The sequence below is a fragment of the Ylistrum balloti genome, unplaced genomic scaffold, assembly GCF_031769215.1.
Source record: "Ylistrum balloti isolate Yb309-2 unplaced genomic scaffold, AGI_CSIRO_Ybal_v1 Utg370882, whole genome shotgun sequence".
In the NCBI taxonomy this organism is placed as follows: Eukaryota; Metazoa; Mollusca; class Bivalvia; order Pectinida; family Pectinidae; genus Ylistrum; species Ylistrum balloti.
In genome coordinates, this window is record NW_026782502.1 from 62,276 (window position 1) to 81,282 (window position 19,007).

A 19,007-nucleotide genomic window follows, 5' to 3' on the forward strand; every position below is an offset into this window, starting at 1 on the left:
ACGAAACAGCTGTATGTTGTAGCATCACTGACGAGTTCTAGAAGGACGAAACATCTGTATATTGTAGCATCACTGACGAGTCCTAGAAGGATAAAACAGCTGTATGATGTAGCATCACTGACTTGTACTAGAAAGACGGAACAGCTGTATGTTGTAGCATCACTGACGAGTTCTAGAAGGACGAAACATCTGTATATTGTAGCATCACTGACGAGTCCTAGAAGGATAAAACAGCTGTATGATGTAGCATCACTGACGAGTACTAGAAGGACGAAACAGATGTATGACGTAGCATCACTGACGAGTACTAGAAGGACGAAACAACTGTTTTATGCAATTTTATTCATTGTTTGACTCTACTTTATCTAACTCTAAATTTGTATATAAAGGTGCTGTTAACTTGTATACTTTTGTACCATCTTCATAGGTGCCGCATCATGACTGATCCGTGTGGTGCCCCGCCTCTCCCATGGCGTCCTGTCCACCAACAACCGTCAAATTCCTTTAACATTTATGAAGACGAGGAGGATGAAATATACACGTATTTGCCAGAGGAAGAGATTTTTCACAAATTCTTAAAGATAAATGAAAAGACAGAGGAGGATGGAACAGAGTCTGGGATTTATGCTTCAGAGGATTTCTGCAAATCACAATGTCAGTACAACCTTACGTCATGAAGATCGCTAGTGTTTGACAAATCCTATTGTCCCTTTGAAAAGGGGATTTTTTTCCCCTCCTTTTTCAAAATTGACATGACGAATTTTGTCAGTGAAGCAGAAAACGCTTACCGTTCCGGAACACCTAGTCTTATACTTGTACTTTGTCAGGAGCCAACTTGTAAATCTGTATTTTGTTAATATTTTGCCCTCGTTTAAGTTATCTTGAACTAGGATTCTGTTCACATGGTGGCATTGTATTGTTTTAAATGATATAAACATTTCTCACGTTTTACTTTATGTTTTTCAGCGGTTGACGATAAAGATCTAAACGAAATAATACGATGTATCAATACAGCAGATTCAGGAATTGCTTCAAAAATGATTACACACGTGCACATGCGCATCATCCCTACTGCTGTCTCACAGTCAGATCTGGAAACGTTAGCGTTACTGATGGACTGCGATCACAAAGCCATAGAAAGAAGAGTAGCGAGAGTGATGACAGAAGTGTTGTTTGAAACGGATATAAGAAGTCACAATTATGTCAAACTATTGTCATGTTTAAATGCACTGTTTTCTGTCCTTCAGAAACGTTCGATGTCACCTGAGTCGATGATAGGTATACAACCAATTGTGATTCTCGTCTTACTAGTCTTGTATCATCAGTCACTGAATCATCCAGACAGGACGAACATAGCAGACACGACAATAGAGAGGCTTCCGAACTATATAGACATAGTGGAGAAAATTAGCGCAATTGATTCAGAGCCGTACTTGTCGGGCCTTCGGCAGTCTGTACAGATGATATTAAAAAGTTTTCAAGAGGTTTTGATGAAAAAGAAAACGAGTCGCCTTCAGGTGGGTAATATCAATGAAGAACTACGCGATGACAGACACCGGGAACGTTTATCTAGAGACTTCGGGAAAATGTCTATGCTGGAACACTACTCGCTGATTTTCGGGGTCATAGTTCAGGTATTTATATATTGTCCACAGTTCTTCTTGTCTTTCTTGCTTTAGTTTCCTGTCGAACCTTTTGTTGCCTTGTGCTTCAAGTGTCATTTCTATTTTGACCATGAATGTAGAAAACTACTGTAAAATCGAACATTTTCGCGAGGTTCAAATTTCTTGGTTTTACACAAACATTTTCCTGAATAAATCTCAAGAAATTCAGTAGAATAATTCAATTTATTCTGATGATAATTTTGTGGTCTTAAGTGTCTTAAGATAAACTTTGAATTCGAAAACTATTTTGTTAAACAACTTTGATTTCATTTAAAAAGCAAACTATATCCTCCTTATAATTCATCGACTAGGATGTGAGATTTTAAAGCTATATTACAGAAATCAATATTCAAATGTCTTGGTCAATGTGAGATATCATTTATTTTTGTTTTTATTTCGTATCTCCGATTCATTTCTTTTCTCTTTCCAACAAGATGTATATTTTATATTTTTGAAAATCGTTTTTGACAGATAAGTACGTTCCCCGTCACTATGGAAGCGCTAGCCTTTGTACGCGAATGCCTAGCTTCTGTCCTAAATTACTACAACAAGAAGTCGAGGACAGAGAAACATGTTTATGCTCTTCTCCTCTTTACGACAAGGGCGATAATCAATACTCTGGAGAAACGACACTCCAAACGTATGAATACACATGTAAACACGGTATTATTTAACCAATGGTGTTTTTCTATGTTATATTGTAAGTCATTTAGATTTCACGAATAGAAATGACATTTAATTTGCTAATGATAGGTTATTAGATATATGGACTCTGATATCGGTAACCAATTCAGCATGGGTGTCATCAAGATCATTTCTGTACAAATACTCGCCTGGGATATGAATTCGCGTTTGACTCTCCTGGCGTATTCAGGCTAGAATAATAAGTCTCATGCGTCATGTAAGTGATTTATAGTAGTTGATAAAATTGTGGGGGACTTAATGTCAAATTCTATAAAACCGACCATCATCATATATTTGGTCGAAGGGTATCTTCATATTTGAAAAAAAAATCTTCTATACATTACTAACATAATTTCGGATAATATTAATCAGAAATTCAGCTATATTGTGCCTCCTCGATGCTCTAGAGGTTACACTCACTCTATGTAATTCTGGATCATTTCATGGCAGACTTGAAGATTCCTTTTGTGACATCATGCGGATAAAATGAGAATACTAGTACATCAAAGAAGTATTAAGGTCGCATAGTGGTATGTTGTAATGGCTTTGAAGTTGGGTGTCGCACCTTTATTGTCTTTAATCAGTTTGTGATTTGATAATTTTTTTCTTCTGAATCCTGCTCTAGACCAATTAAAACAGGTATCGTATCGGGAATAACAATTTATTGAATCAAATAATGGGGAAAGTCAAGAGAATAGTGACGTCATAATAACAGCATGATCAGACTCTATACGTCTCATAATTAAGTTCAGTTCTGCTGTAATCGGCGAGTAAATATTAGTATTGTAAAAATGTTTAAACACTAACGAAGAAATAGCATTTACCAGAAGGAGTTCCAGTAATGTTCATAAGGCCATTCACGATATTACTACACTTATGCCAGATTTAAAAAACTGATGAGCACCATTTAAAAATTAATTTGATTAAAAGAATTCGTTATTTAAAGTTTTTTTTTTCTTTACGACACACAACATATAAAATTATATTGAATTTAATTTCATCAAAAAAATCTAAACCATGAATGGTGAAGTGACTGGACTTATTCCTCGTTCTACTGCATTTTCCATTTATCAGCATGATAAACTAAAAATACATCAAAAATAACAGTGGAATCGCAGTTAACGTACTCTATTTATGAATTTATGACAATCAAATTCTAGCTCGTTATTGCTGTGATGAATTCGGTCAATTAAGGTTTTAAGGCTTTAGCATTATACTTTCCATGCCGAAAGATTAACCCTAATATATGTACATCTACGGTAGCCTACTTCTGCAAAAATAATTTAAATGTTTTCACAGTAATGCAATTTTTTGTTATTTCAGATTCGACAAGATGTTCTCCACAATTGTGTGAAATTCTCCAAATGATTACAACCAGCCCGAAGATAAAAAAAGAAGTCCGACGCATCTTACAAGAAGAGGTGTCCATTCTTCTATTCCACGAAAAAGGAACAGTTGTTCAGAAGGTGTCTGCAATGTTGGAGAAAAGAAGTTCAGTGGTGACCGAGGCACTATTTAGATACTTGACGAGAACTATGGAATCTTTGAGTTTTTCGTCTCATTCAAAAGCGTTTGAGAACAGCTATTTAAGTTGGCAAGGTATACATGGCACTATTGTAGGGCATATCCACGTCACAACAGAAATTTTTCTGCCTTCACTGGATTCTTTGATCAATGGATCATTTGATATAGACACCTACCGTCAAAGTGCGGCGAAAGTATCACAAACTGCCGAACACTACAACACCCTGAAAGTGTTGAGAAAACTATCAGCTCGTGAACCAAACAATCATATCAAACGTCTGTTTGCATTTCAAACAGAACCAATACCATTGTTTTACATGACAGAAACACTACCCGAGACTACTCTTAGTTCTCACCTTATTTCACACAGAAAAGACAGAAATTGGATCTCAGACAAAACACTTGGACTGATGAGTTTAGGGGCTGTGAAAGCATTACGATTTCTCCACGACGTTGGCATGATTCATCGAAACATCATAGCCGACAGTTTCAGATGTCGCGGTCAAACTGTAGTTCTATCTGATTTCAAGATTGTTAAGAATATTTCGATGGAATCCGAAGGATCGGAGCAACATGCAATACAAGGTATTCCATATTATTTATTATCATTGAAAATCTAGGCAGATATCTTGGATTCAATTTTGTTAATCGTTCTTCAGCAAAAGAAACCCTGTTTCCCCTTCAGATTTAATTATGTTAAAGCTCAGTAGGTTCTTGACTGTATCCTTGGGCAAGGCGTTTGCTTTTTCTGGTTTTGCGTGTTGTGTAATTATCAATTAGGTATTCAGTTCGTAGATAAGTTTTAATGAAATTTGCATATTTGTCTATTGATACCACTGTCTGGCATACGTATCCTCAGGCGAAGTTCCAAGTCTTTACCTTTGTGGTTCGCGTTTCTTGCCAAGTTCAGAATACTAGTGTGTACTGTCTTTGTTGTGTCCTTGGTGCCTCATGATAAGTCGACTCTTACTATCGTATGCTACATTGACCATAACGCTGTATTGACCAATCATATCGTATAAGTCCTCACAACAAGAAGAGTAACAAATCAATTGTCATTATAACACCACACATGATATCAAAACAGACCCATATTCCTGTCCGCTTGTAGAGCTTTGAACAATCTGAGGTGGAAGTTTTTGTCCATTGATGTTTGTTGCAAACTAAAAAATAAGATAAGATTGTTTACTTCCCGGGTTTATCGGCAACAGTTGATGGTAACCTACCTGAAATTAATGCGGGATATCCGTTACTAGCTATTCAGAATCATTAAGATGAAGCGCCATATTAAATAATATGACCTGGATTGCACGGGATGGTGGGTGAGTTGAGCATCAGTGAAAAGACAAACTGACATGGAAGAGAAAATGACTGCATGCCGGTAAAAACGAAATTCTGCTTGATCGACGTGGCCGGATTACTATTGATTTCAGTATCTATCTTGGTTTCAGTGATGGCCGAAATTCCCATCCGTTGGTCTCCATATGAATCTCTGTGCGAGGACGAGTTCAGTCGTGCCTCAGATGTGTGGATGTTTGGACAGTTGTTGTTTGAGATTTTTACTCACGGATGTCATCCGTACACTGACATTTACGGGTACGACTTGGAGGACGTCATGGATATGGTAAGTACTGCTTACAAGTTTCACACAGATATCAATATCAGTTTGATATGTTCAATTACTGCTTCAGAAAATTCATAAGCGTAAATGCAAATAAGTGGAAAATAAGATAAAATGAAATAATATGGATATGAATAATATTTCAAAGAGGAATAGAATAAAAATATATAAAATAAGTCAATGTTGAGGTTAGACTGATGGTTCTTTCATGATGCCATGGTTTTCAGATTTGTTAAGTAAGATAGACTAATAATTGTTAAGGGGAAATTGTTTCCCATTATGGTGAAATTTCCCTTGTTTTCTCGATTGGAAATTTCTTTATATTCAAAGGAAAATATGCCACTAGTGGAATACTACCCATTCCCGGTAGTGTAATTAATTGTTGCTGATAAAAGCTCAGCTGAATTAATATTTAAATATTGCAACATGCGACGTAAGATAAATATTTATCTCCAGAAGATGTAGAATTGTCGACTCACACGTGCAACGTTTTCTATTAAGGTTTTGTTCCATGGTCTCAAACCGAAGTGGTGGCAATGCACCCCACGTGCAGTACAAACAATCATTGATAAATGTGTACAAGCGTCACCACATGAGAGGATAAGTCTTCGAGATGCGGAGGATGCTATAGCAAAATGGCTCGAAACAACGAAAAGCAACGGTGAATATAACATGTTTCTTTTCATTTTGCAGTGTGTTTTGGTTGCCATGGTAATAAGGTGACTTCATATAAGTTTTTTGTATATTGACCCATCTGTCAAATTGTTTCCAGAACCCGTTACATTGGAAAAAAATGGTGGCTTCTCACTGGGTGAAATTGAGATATTTTACAACTACGTGTATGTTGAAAATTGATGTATATGAGGTTTGGAAAATAAAAGATGTTTTTAACAATGGAACTATTTATAAAATAATTATAGTTTTTTTAGCAGAAATTTGGGTTGCCATGGTAACCAAGTCAATATTAAATGTTTTCAGTTTTGTATTTATCAATAGGTATTCAGTTCTTCGATCAATTTTAATGAAACTTGCATATGAAAGTTATTTTCCAAAAGTTACAAAAGCGCGCACTAAAGCTCGCGTATTTTTGTTACTTGAAAAATAACTGACTTGAAACGAAATAAATATTAGATACCAAATCACTCATTGTGTAAACCCTATGTTTCTTCAATATCAATCTTGATGTTATCTTATTTGTCTATTGGCACCACTATCTGGCTTACGTATCCTCAGGCGATGTTCCAAGTCCCTTGGTAAGGGACCTCATGGTAATTCGACTCTTACTATCGTATGCTACATTGACCATAACGCTATATTGACAAATCATATGGTATAAGTCCTCACAACAAGAAGAGTCAGATGAAGCGTGATTTGCGAAAGGAAGACCCCAGAATAGAAAATGAAGTAGCATAGGTAGAACGGCCAAGAAATACCACAAAGTTCTAGTAAGATATTGCAGGATTAGGACACATCGGTGGGGAGAAACTTTTTGCATTGGCAAAGGAAAATTAAGTCTGTTTCTAGAATTTATTTGTGGTAATAATATTGAATCTAATAATCATGTAAATGTAATGTTGCCCTTTAAACATAATTTGATATGCCACAAGTTTTATATTCTATGCAATGGGTTTGGGTAGATATGTTTCTCCTTCAATATTGTTGAGTAAGCTTTGAAAAAGCTGAAAATATGCGAAAAAACGGTATTTTGTAATGAAATTTATCTAATAATTGCATGATTGTGAAAGTGTTATACACATTATATAACGGCATTCTTATTTTTTCACAAAAATATGTCGGTAACATTTGCAGCAAGTCACAGTGGAAACATCACATTCTCCAACAGAGGAAACCTTTACCCTGAGCTTAACCAGTTACAACAGGATAAGCCGGAAAGGGTACGTCAGATCATTACCTGACCTACATATTTGATGGAGTTTACAAGTTCATTATATTAGGATGTTGGTGATAGTAAATACCAACCCAATTAAGTGTCTGGAATAAGCATAATTGATGCACATTGTAACATTTGAAACAAATAAAAAATCTTTCGATATACAAGGTAGCTAAATTAATATAGCACATTAACAATGATATGTACCGTAGGGAGGATTTAAGAAATATTCGGCAAATCAGTTGCACAGTATTAAGTTACACAGCTAAGGAATTTAGTTACTGAAGAAAGAAATTGAGTAACTCAAGAAAGGAACTAATTTACACAACATAGGGGTTTGGTTACACAGTAAAGGAATTTAGTTACTGAAGAAAGAAATTTAGGTACTGAAGAAAGGAATTTAGTAACTCAAGCAAGGAACTTTGTTACACAACAAAGGTATTTAGTAACGCAGTGAAGAGATTTAGTTACTGAAGAAAGAAATTTAAGAAAGGAAAGGAGGAACTTTGTTACACAACAAAGGTATTTAGTAACGCAGTGAAGAGATTTAGTTACTGAAGAAAGGAGTTGAGAAACTCAAGAAAGGAACTTAGTTACACAACATAGGGATTTAGTAACACAGGAAAGAAATTTAGTTATTGAAGACAGGGATTTAGTTACAGAACCTACAAAGGGTCCGAATTTCCACCTGAAATGAATAGTAAGGTATATATATATAATATATATATGCTTTCCTGCTTAATCAGAATTGTATGGTTTTTATCCTTTTGTTACTATTTTAGGGGATATCGGTGAAGCTGAAACAGCTGAAAAGCTTAGATGGCAGTAAGTGAAATTTGACTTTGAGATAAATATAAGTAAATGCTTATTACTCGTTAAAATATTAAAGTTAATGAATGATGAATTCACAATATACTTGCGCAACATTCAGATGTTTGCTAATAAATTGTGTACCTGCTGGATTATACCCCCGTAAAGAAGTTCGGGGATGGGGGTGGAGGGTTGGGTTTGGGTGGAGAAAGTATATTGAAATCATCCTGTCTGACCGTCTGACCGTCCGGAATATTATGTCAAGTACATTTAATAAAGTAATAAATCAATAATCCTCAAAATCGGCATGATACATCAGTTGTGCCAGTTGTGATCAAATGCTACAGCTGATTATAACCTATAAGTTGACAGATTTGATGTTCTATACAGTTACCATGGAAACAGGCTTCTGATTGGCTGAAATTGAGATATTATCTGAATATGTTAACAAAATTGGTATAGAGAGGTTAAGGATGGGGTAGGGGGTGAGAAATACAAAGATACCATTTTCTGAAAAAAATGTTCTCATTTGGTTGCCATGATGAAGAATGAAGACCTCATGGAGGAATCTTGTTGGGACAACCCCCCAAAACACTTTTGATATGCTCTTTGGTATAACTCGTGGTTCTATCCTGTTATTTACCTTTTCTCACTTGATAGCATGACAATTTTTACTTTGGTTGATAATTATTAACATGGCGGATGTCTTCGATGAAGCAGAAGAATGTTTCCTTTCCGTAACACATGGTTTTGTTCTCCTCGTACATTTTAAGGAGTCGCTGTGAAAATATTTTTTGTTCATATTTTGCCCACGTTTGATTGAATTAAGATTTTGTTGTCCTATCAGTATTTTGGTTGTTGCTATTACAGACGTCAAAGATTTGTATTATAACACATTAAGGAAGAGAAAGGTTCAAACGAACACTCTCCGGATTACAGAGCAGGATCTCACTGCTCCTGACCATCCACAGATACGGCTACAGGTAATATCATATATACGAAACTATCATTGCTAGTTACTTATAGAATCAAAGGTTAATTTCGCTTTAGGTCTTTAAAAAATATCAAAAGTCACACAAGAGAATGGCACCTTTTATTACACATTTGAAATAATTATAAAGTTAAATAAAACAATGTACGATTAGATTAATTGAATAAAATTTAAAGCAAAATAAGAAAGATGAATTGAATTTTAAAAAATCGGTAATTGTTTTTCTAATCCATGATAAAAGAAACAAATACGATAACGGTTTTTCTATGGAACGTCAAAGATTTACAAAAGACAAAAGTAAATAGCACCTTTTAATACAACTTTTGAGTTAGATAAAGTAGAGCCAAAGAATGATTTGAATTGCACCATACTGTTGTTTGGTCCTTCTAGGACTCGTCCGTGATGTTAAGGACTAAATTTTCAAGCATACGAGGTGATTGAGAAAACCTCAAAGTGATCGAAAGAAAAGTAAAAATCTAGATCGAGAGGTGCACTTTCCCAATAATTGATATATTTCATAACTTTTATACATCTGATAATTTAAAAACCAGCGTAAAATATATGAACTCAAACTTGGCATGTTCTTTATTATGATGTTAAAGATATAGGTGATTTGTTTCAACGATAATTTCTCTTGATGATTTCAATTTAACGTCTTTTTCTACTTACAGGGAACTTCCCTACATGTAGAAGAACCAGTTACACAGAGGTTTATAAATGGACCACTAGACCAAATGAAATCTGAGTATGACTTCGCTATAGAACAGCACATAATCAACTTCCCTCCACAGAAAAGATCACGAGAATGTACAGTAGAGAATGGTTTCACACATACGCTGGTAACCACCCTTCATTAATATTTAAAAAAAAAATACATAAAAATAAAAAATATGAAACAAAAAGAAATGTTTCATTGACGACATTATCATAAATGTTAACTCATTAAAACTTTTTGCGTTTAAAAATATAAGCCTGAACTCGGATATGTATGATTTAATGGAACCTAGTCTAGCCTGTCCATTTTGTTTGTATGTTCCTGTCACAGGCTCTATCTCGCTCTGTCTTTCTCTTACCCTCTCTCTTAAAAACAAAACAAGCATAGGATTATAAAAGAATTATTCACATTATTATTGAGTAAATATTAAGTTATATTTTACACATTTTAACTAATGACATGAAATGTAACACAATTATCTAAACATCACGTGTACATCACGTGTGTAATCCCAATATACTTACAGCTTTACCGATGTACCCAAGGGAAATGCTTACTGGATATCGCTGCTGAAAATTTGCTGGGTGACCCAGCAGACCCAGCAAACGAGGTAGCGTACGCCAACCTAATAAAGGAGGGCGTCAGATTTGTGTCTGTCATGCACGCAAAGAAATGGGTCCTCAGAGACATATGTTGTTCCACTTTGTATAGATCTAAAGGAGAAGGCAAGGTATGGAAGTCTCCCATAATTAGAATTTCATATTTCTCTGTTCAATTTATATTGTCTATGCTATATATAATGCAAAATTCACAATGAAAGGCGATATCCACTTGTGTCATTTGTACCATTTTGTCGGAATTCCAACCAGAATTCGAATATAGAAAAGACCCAAACTTTTCGATTCTTTTAAAACAATAATTTGTCTTATTACATTTTATCATCAAATAAAAATCAATCCATGACCAATTGACAAGATATTGACATAAATCAAATTGTGTTTTTCCCCATAGATATTCATGCCACGGATAGGACGATTTCTGAAATGTCAGAACACCCTTGGTTGTGTCACAGACACGTTAACAAACACCGATGATCGAAGAAACTGGTGAGTTTTTTTTTTATTTCATCAATATGAAAGTGTTTAGACGGTTGATAAATGTGTTTCTATCCCATTGAAACCAACTTTATTAAAAAGTGAAAATACATCTTTGCCTTTACTATTTTACGTTGTAATGTTTTGCATTACTCAATGTTTATAGATTTTGTGTATGATGCAGTTTAATTAATTGTTTGGTTCTACTATATCTAATTCTACATTTGTATTAAAACGTAATTTTCACTTTGTACCATCAGCGACATAATGTCGACGTATCACAATTGCTGTAAACAAAATCAAATATTTCAATTTCAAGTTGGACTCAGTGAAACTACAAAATTTAGCCTGGTTTATTTGACCAGATTAGGGTTGAACTTGGTGTAGTTATTAATTTTTTACACATTTTGTAAGGGGAAGAACCCGGACACATGTTTGATGCTAAACTTTAAATAAAAGCAATCAGATTTACTGCAAAATATAAAAGATAAAGATAAAGGATATTTTAGTAATTATTGCTGATTTGTATGTTCTAATGTGTTGCATTATCGTATTGTGCCTGAACATCACTGTTTGAAATATCGGACAATATTTCTAACGTAATCAATTAGATTTGCACAATTTCTAGCGACTGCAGACTTGGCTTTGTTCAATATATTGAATAGAAGTCGTCTGCACTGAAATTGAATATTGCTTTTGTTGATTTCAATGGGTTATATATTGAGTTGCACTTGAGACAAACGCTTGGTTAGTGGACAAATTTACCCAGAATATCCAGTTTAGTCATATTTTTGCTATTGGAGAGCATTTCAGAATTTATCATTGAATCTCCGAGCGAAAATATAGGAGTATAGACAATTAAACCCAAGCTCCCCTACCCACCCTCCACCCCACAACAAAAACTCCAAACTCACAACAGTAATGTCAGTAATCAACATTTAATATTGTTTACGATCAGTTATTGTCTTTATGCAACTACTTACAAGTCGTTGTTTAAAATCAAAACATCAGTAGTTAAACAAGTCTTCCTATAATGTAAGAAGTTAAAATAATAACTAAATAAATGTAAGAAATATGACAAATTTAAATATTAATTAAATTTTGATGTTACAGGATGCCGATAGAGGTTCTACAACATAAGACATATTCCATGGCAAGCGATGTGTACATGTTAGCTATGACTATCTACGAGTTCTACGAAACCGCCTCCATAAGAAAGAGCAACCCATTAGCCAATCATCTAGAGGCTGTGCCATTTGCAACGTTAGCTCCGGAAAAGGTAATGATATCAATAATTCTTTTCAATAAAAGCCAAGATCAATTCTCTCTATAAATCGCCAGTTCCAGCCATTCTTCAAGATTCACCATCGCGTACTCAAACAGTATAGTCATACATTTGATTTGCAGGTCCAGCTGTTCCGGAAGTGTAAGCGTAGTCGTACGACAAAAAAAAAAAAAAAAAAAAACTTCATGACACCAGTATGTTACATCCGGTTATACCGTAGATAGACCTTAATGAAGCATTTTTTTTAAGAATCTAAATCATAGCAAAAGATAATTAACTTGTTCGATCGATCAAGTTCCATACCTGAGCACGAGAGTTTATTTGTGTGGTCCTTTATATACAAATATAAATGTTGTGAGGAATACAGGTGCAGTTTTAAGTTGATATACGCAAAGTTGGTCAGAAGTCTTGAATAATGTGGTAAAATAGCTCAACTACCAAAAAATGTGAGTGATAATAGATGTATCGAAACCTTTTAAGAGGACGTTTAAACTTTTAACATTTCTATCCTTTTTGCTTCTAACATCACTAAAAATTCCAAAAGGTTTATAATGTCTATTAGATATTTCATAACTAAATGTAATACAGTAAAACCCCGTTATATCGAACTCCTTCGGCCCATGTCGGTAGTGAGAGGAATACGAGGTATACGAGTTACCAGAGGTCGATCCTTGATCGTCGGGTTCTGACCATTCTTGTCCGTGAATTACCTATTAATGCTAAGGAAATGCTACCATGTTTTATTTGTATTATGAATACAGATATGCAAAAAGCACTCAGCTATGATTACAACTTTTTTTAATCCATCAAATAACGCAGTATTACATTTAAATTTTTTCATCATATATTTGTCTACGACATATCTAAATTTGAATAATCGATTTGTTCAGTTTCATTGAATAACAATATCAACCTCAAATAAAGCATTTTAATTTATCATTATTATTTTTGATTGACTTGCAACTTCAATTTTAGTGGAGAGAAAAACATAGAATAGTAGCATGTCAGAAAGCTTTCTACAAGTGAATAGCGCCATTTTTTCATGAATTAGAGTGAGATACAGTAGAACGAAACGATGAGTTCAACTGCATCATACAGCTGTTTCGTCCTTCTAGGACTCGTCAATGATGCTACGATCTAATAATTGAACTGCACCATACAGCTGGTTCCTCACAGGACTCGTCAATGATGCTAAGGGTCTAAAGTTTAAAGCCTTGTATGTGCCTAAGGAAAACCCGAGTGATCACCAGAAAAGTCCAAATCTAGACGGAGGAGTGCGGCAGCCCCATAGTTAGACAAATTTCATTTGATACATTTTGTTAAATTTAGAATAGCGTCAAGTAAAGGATGGTGTATTTCTTTGATTTCGTACAGTCCTTCAATGTAATTGGTGAATCTGCTGAAGGAACTGGACACTTCTTTTGTTATAATAATGCCATCATCTGGTATTGGTTTGCACTATTTGTAGCTCCTAGATAGCTTGTACAAAGATGAAATACCCAGACAACCTCTAGTATGCCCTGAGTGGATGTACAACTTACTGAAAATGTGCTGGAATAGAGACCCTACGAGGAGACTTAGTGCTCACACACTTCTGGAGGATATAGAATCCATGTAAGTTTAGGATATTAATTCTTATATAAAGATTGTAATATATTTTCTTTGAATCCTATAAACTTTTCCTGCCCATAATTTTGGCATCATAAGATTTTTTGTATGAAGAACGATTGTATCCTGTTACAAACCATTTCACAGAAGACTTTTGATTTTGTTCTTGAGTAGACGATATTTTCAAACTTTGTATCAATATTTATCGACAGATCAAATTAAGCCATAAACTAGGTTTCGTCTATGTAAAATGCATTCGATGTCATAGTATTTAAAACCCAATTAATGCTCTAGATTTGTTACTACTATAACTGGTTGTGAAAGTTTGGACAAAGTTTTGTTTAAACAGATAGACGAGAAAGCAATAACACTTTGTTTATATGGATTCTTGTGATGTTTTGGAATCTAATATAAACGCGAGAGGTCCATATCATTAATAGGCAATCTAAAAGGTTATAATACTGAATGCTGGTTAGCCAGTATTTCGTCTTTGGAAAAAATGATGTAATGTGAAGTTGGAGCTTCCTTTACTATCAAGCAAGCATAGTTCTTTTTGTATGCAGGGAATATAATAATGTTTGCAGACAATGATAAATCTATCGGGCGCCTTATTTGCATACAAAATAACATATATATCATGTACTAACAGGTTCTGTTATTTTCTTCCTATATCGTCCCTAACAATTTAGGTCCTTAGTGTCACTGGCGGGTCATCGATGAATGATACAGCTTGGTTCTGCAGTATATAACTCTAAATTCGTGTTGCAAGGCGCTAAGCACTTATGAGTCGATTTTATACTATCATTTAAAGACTATTGCGGATTTCTTATGATATTTGTGATATATCCGATGTTTCAAGCTTAAATGAATACTTACGCAAGTTTCAATTTTCTTCATAGGATACTTGAACTTTCGGATGACGTTTCTGTAATTTCCTGTGGTAACACTTCATTTGGAACAAACAGTGCCCGAAGCACGTATATAACGATAGCCCAAGTACCAATACCAGAACTCCCACCAGAGCCGCAGCAGACATACGGCTTGGTAGATCAAATACCACCCGAAGAAGAAACACCGACAAGAACACTAGTTCAAGCAAGTGAAAGCACAGATGGATATTTGCAGGCCGTGTACAGTGATTCAACGAACACTGAAAGAGACTTCTCAGCTCCACACAAAGAAACCACACTGAGGCACGGCCCTTCAGGGGCAAACGATTGTGAACGAGCATTAAATGACAATATTCCCAAGGAATTACAGTATGTAGATGAATCCGGCACCTTACAGCTTGATATAGTTCCACATCAAAGACTGCTTGCTCTGACACAATTTCGAAAAGATTGCCGGAACCACAGTTCAGAAATACCTTCTGCGGAATATAGCGACACAACAAACAGTGATATCACTCAAACCCACGGTGAACATAACGAGACGGAAAAACAGGAAATTTGGGTTTAAACATACATCCCTTTCGAGTAGCAATATATCGAATACTCCTCCTACGGAGGTATCCAGCAGTTTGTACGTATCTCCTCCCCAAATGCTCCACCATACAATTGGTAGCTATTGTTCTCATAATTGACTTTGTTTAAGCCTCTCTTGACTTATTACAAAGATTAATTTCCTGTTTAGATTAAGTTGAGTATTGATAGAGATATTGTAAATGAATATAAATTTTCTTATCAATAAGAGATTACAACCATTAAAATTTATCAAATCGTTGTATTTTTAACTTCAATTGGGGCGCTTTCTTCAGTTTTGTCACATCAATATCATCACGTCAAAACATTTTTACTTTCAAAATTAAGTATGAAAAGAAATATCGTTTAGTTTCCTGCAGTTTCTTTTTCCAAAGAAAGCGTGGCAAGCATAGTTAATGATGTTACTGTGTTTACAACATTTAACACAAGTTAGTAGGAAACTGATCTATTTTCCAATCGATGTTTCATTCATACTATCTCTCTGCTGGAAACAAGATAAAAAATATTGCCTGAATGCTAAACGCTAAAAATTCGGTTTGTTATATATAGAGAAGATCGGCATTCAGGAAATATTTCGTATAATCTACAACAATGTCATACCTATGAATAAAGTATGAAAATTCCGTTCATATACACCTAGCTATCTCATTCACGGTCCGGCAAACTATCGCTGTCCGAAACCGTTTCTAATCTTAGACTCCAACTTCGGAAATTATTCATCCTGACCACTTTCTTGTCCGTCGCCGTTTTCAGTCTTTCCGTCCGCGTCTGGTGTACAAAACCATATCCATATAACACATGGAAGGGAAATCCGTTATACTTACCACATTCATGTCCGTTGTCGTTCTTTCCTTTTGTATCGGACATCGAAAAACTGATTGCGAAGTAATTTATCATCCCTTTGCCATCCCTGTCCGCCGCTTCTCTAGAGCGTCCGTCTGTGTTCGGACGTGGTTATCATAATTGTAATTATAAATGCACGAAAATTTCTTTTATACACTTGTCTTAAGTGATGATTCTTTATTTTATTTTGTTTTATCCACGTGCGGACATACATATCCAAATTAACTCATGTTGCGGAGAAAGGTTATCATCACCAAATCCCTGACTGTAGTCTTTTTCCTGTGCGCGTGCAGACGCACATATTCAAATTAACGCATGACACTGACGTTGGTTATACTTACCACATCCCTATCCTCGACGTTCTGTTCTCGGTTGGCGTTCGGACATGACCATGCCGTATCTATTCCCGTTCGTGTGTGGACGCGTATGAATACATTCAAATTAAATCATATCACAGAAGTTAGTTATGTTTTGTTTTATTTTTCAATCCGGGTTCCGACCTACACACAAAATGAGATTATGCGCTTCCGTCGTTTATATTGTTGTCACATCATTTGTACGCATTCTTACGTCCCATTTACTCTTAATTCATATTTCATTATATCCGTAGACTTTCCGTCCGCCAGTCCGCACTGTTCATTCATATTAACTCATAGGCCGTTAACTTGCCCGTCGATGTCATTCTGATTGGCCGGATATATATATACTTTTTTCACTTTTACATTTTTCTCGTCCTCAGTCGTTATCGTCCTTCTGATCAAGATTGCACGTTTTCCGCCCACGTAATGTACATACCCATATAGACCGTAGCGCGAATTTCGGTAATGCTTTCTATATGTTTGTTAGTCATTTTTCATTGTCACATCATTTGTACATTTCTTAACCTTTGATATATTTTAATCATGTTTCATTCCTTCCCACAGTCAAGTTCGTCCGTCAGTCCAAACTTGTACTGTATAAATTCATATCTACTTATTGAGCGGTTAATATTCACACTAAGCGTATACTTGTCCGTTGTCATTTTTCCTTGTCGTATCAACTGTACATATTCTCATGCTCGGTTTTTTTCTTTCGTCTTCCGGTCCGTGTTCGTACACGTGCGTACAAATTATATTTATACATGATGCGGAAAACGTCCGTCTTACCACTTTACTGTCATATGTACTGTCATATCCACTTGCTTGTTTTATGCCCAGGTTTCATCGTTATCCTATTCGAATACATGTACCTGTATATATAGTTAATCAAGTATAAGTTTATTGCATACGTGTTTGCCCCCATGTTACTGCTAGTTACTGTTAGAAATTTCCCAGTGTCTATTTATCACCCGTTCATACTCCGATGGTGCCATAGTATCTGTTTTTTCTCTCGCAGTTCTGTAAATATGTCAATTATTTTTATACTGTTTTGTACCTATTGTATTCTATTTTCGTTCATTTCTTTATCCCCTTTCAGCCCCACATACTAGTTATCCTGGTTTCCGGCAGTCTTACACCTACTTATACATGTAATAGTGTTTTCCGTTAGCTGTCTCATCGTTTCTTATTTTTTCTATCCTCCATGACAGGGTGCTCTTTATCTTCTTGGAGATGCGCTATCGGAATTCACTACCCTAAACACACCTGCTTAATCATTGCACATAGATTTCGCAATAAGAAATATTCCTACTGTGATATATTTAAGTTACAGTTTATACACGTGCCTCTATTATTTACCTCTCTAATTTTTCTACAAGCATACAACAATCCAAACAACATTACATTAGTTTTTATTTTGTTTTTACTTCTGTCGGGAGACATACTCACAAATCCGGGGCCAACAAACAGTTTCTCTTCTTCCCACGACTCTGATAATACATCTTTTTCATTTTCTGACGATGACTCTTTAAAAATAATACATTTAAACATTCGTAGTGTTAGAAACAAACAAGATTTTCTTGAGAGTTTCACTGATGATATAGATATCTTGTGTCTAACAGAAACGTGTCCCGATTCTTTCATTCCTGATTCTGACCTTCTTACAAACTTCCAATTATATTTAGAAAAGACTGGAATGCTTTTGGTGGTGGTGTTATGATCTTTTCAACCAATGACATACTTCCAAAACGCTTGATATTGAATCATGAAACGACGAAATTAATTTGGATTGAATTTTGTTCTGATAATAAGAAATATCTTTTATGTGTATTATATAAGCCTCCACGGCAAAACTCTAACTCTGGAATTTGGACACGGCTGAAACATTCTCTTGATATAGCCTTGGATTATACACCTCCTGTTATACTGACAGGGGATACTAACATTAACTTACTTACTGGAAATAACAATGATCTCACCTTCCTTAAACAACAATACAATCCAACTAACCTGGTAACACGTCCGACTAGAGTAACAAACACTACACAATCTCTTATCGATCCATTTTATATTAGTGATACTATATCCTCCGATTCATCCATCGTTGTACTTGTTCGGGAAATTATAAGTGATCACAGAGCTATCATTGTGTCTCTATTGTCCTATCAACCAAAACCGAAATCTTTTTTTAAAATATGGTTATACAGTAGAGCAGATAATTCAACCCTTAAAACTGAAGTTAGACAAGTAAACTGGGTAAATTTCTGTCACTGATGATGTGAGCGAGAAATGTGTTTTATTCACTGAAAAACTTACTTCCATTTTACAGAAACATATACCTAAAAACTGTAAATAAAAATGACAAATCATGGATGAACGGAGATATAGGAAAAGAAATTAAGCGGAGAAATAGATAAAGGAAGTATTTTATCAGAGTTAA

The 19,007-nt window shown here is 35.1% G+C and overlaps 1 protein-coding gene across 1 annotated transcript; it reads left to right on the forward strand.

The window, feature by feature from the left end:
- The first annotated feature begins 437 nt into the window (after positions 1 to 437).
- Positions 438 to 18,287, forward strand: LOC132559258 (uncharacterized). The gene is made up of 16 exons (XM_060223877.1): positions 438 to 654; positions 967 to 1,634; positions 2,136 to 2,304; positions 3,672 to 4,457; positions 5,324 to 5,496; positions 5,995 to 6,154; positions 7,303 to 7,388; positions 8,167 to 8,209; positions 9,065 to 9,177; positions 9,857 to 10,024; positions 10,427 to 10,630; positions 10,912 to 11,006; positions 12,108 to 12,273; positions 13,748 to 13,893; positions 14,787 to 15,304; positions 18,007 to 18,287. Exons 1-16 carry the CDS (start codon positions 438 to 440, stop codon positions 18,285 to 18,287), a joined length of 3,993 nt encoding a protein of 1,330 aa, XP_060079860.1.
- Positions 18,288 to 19,007: the final 720 nt, after the last annotated feature.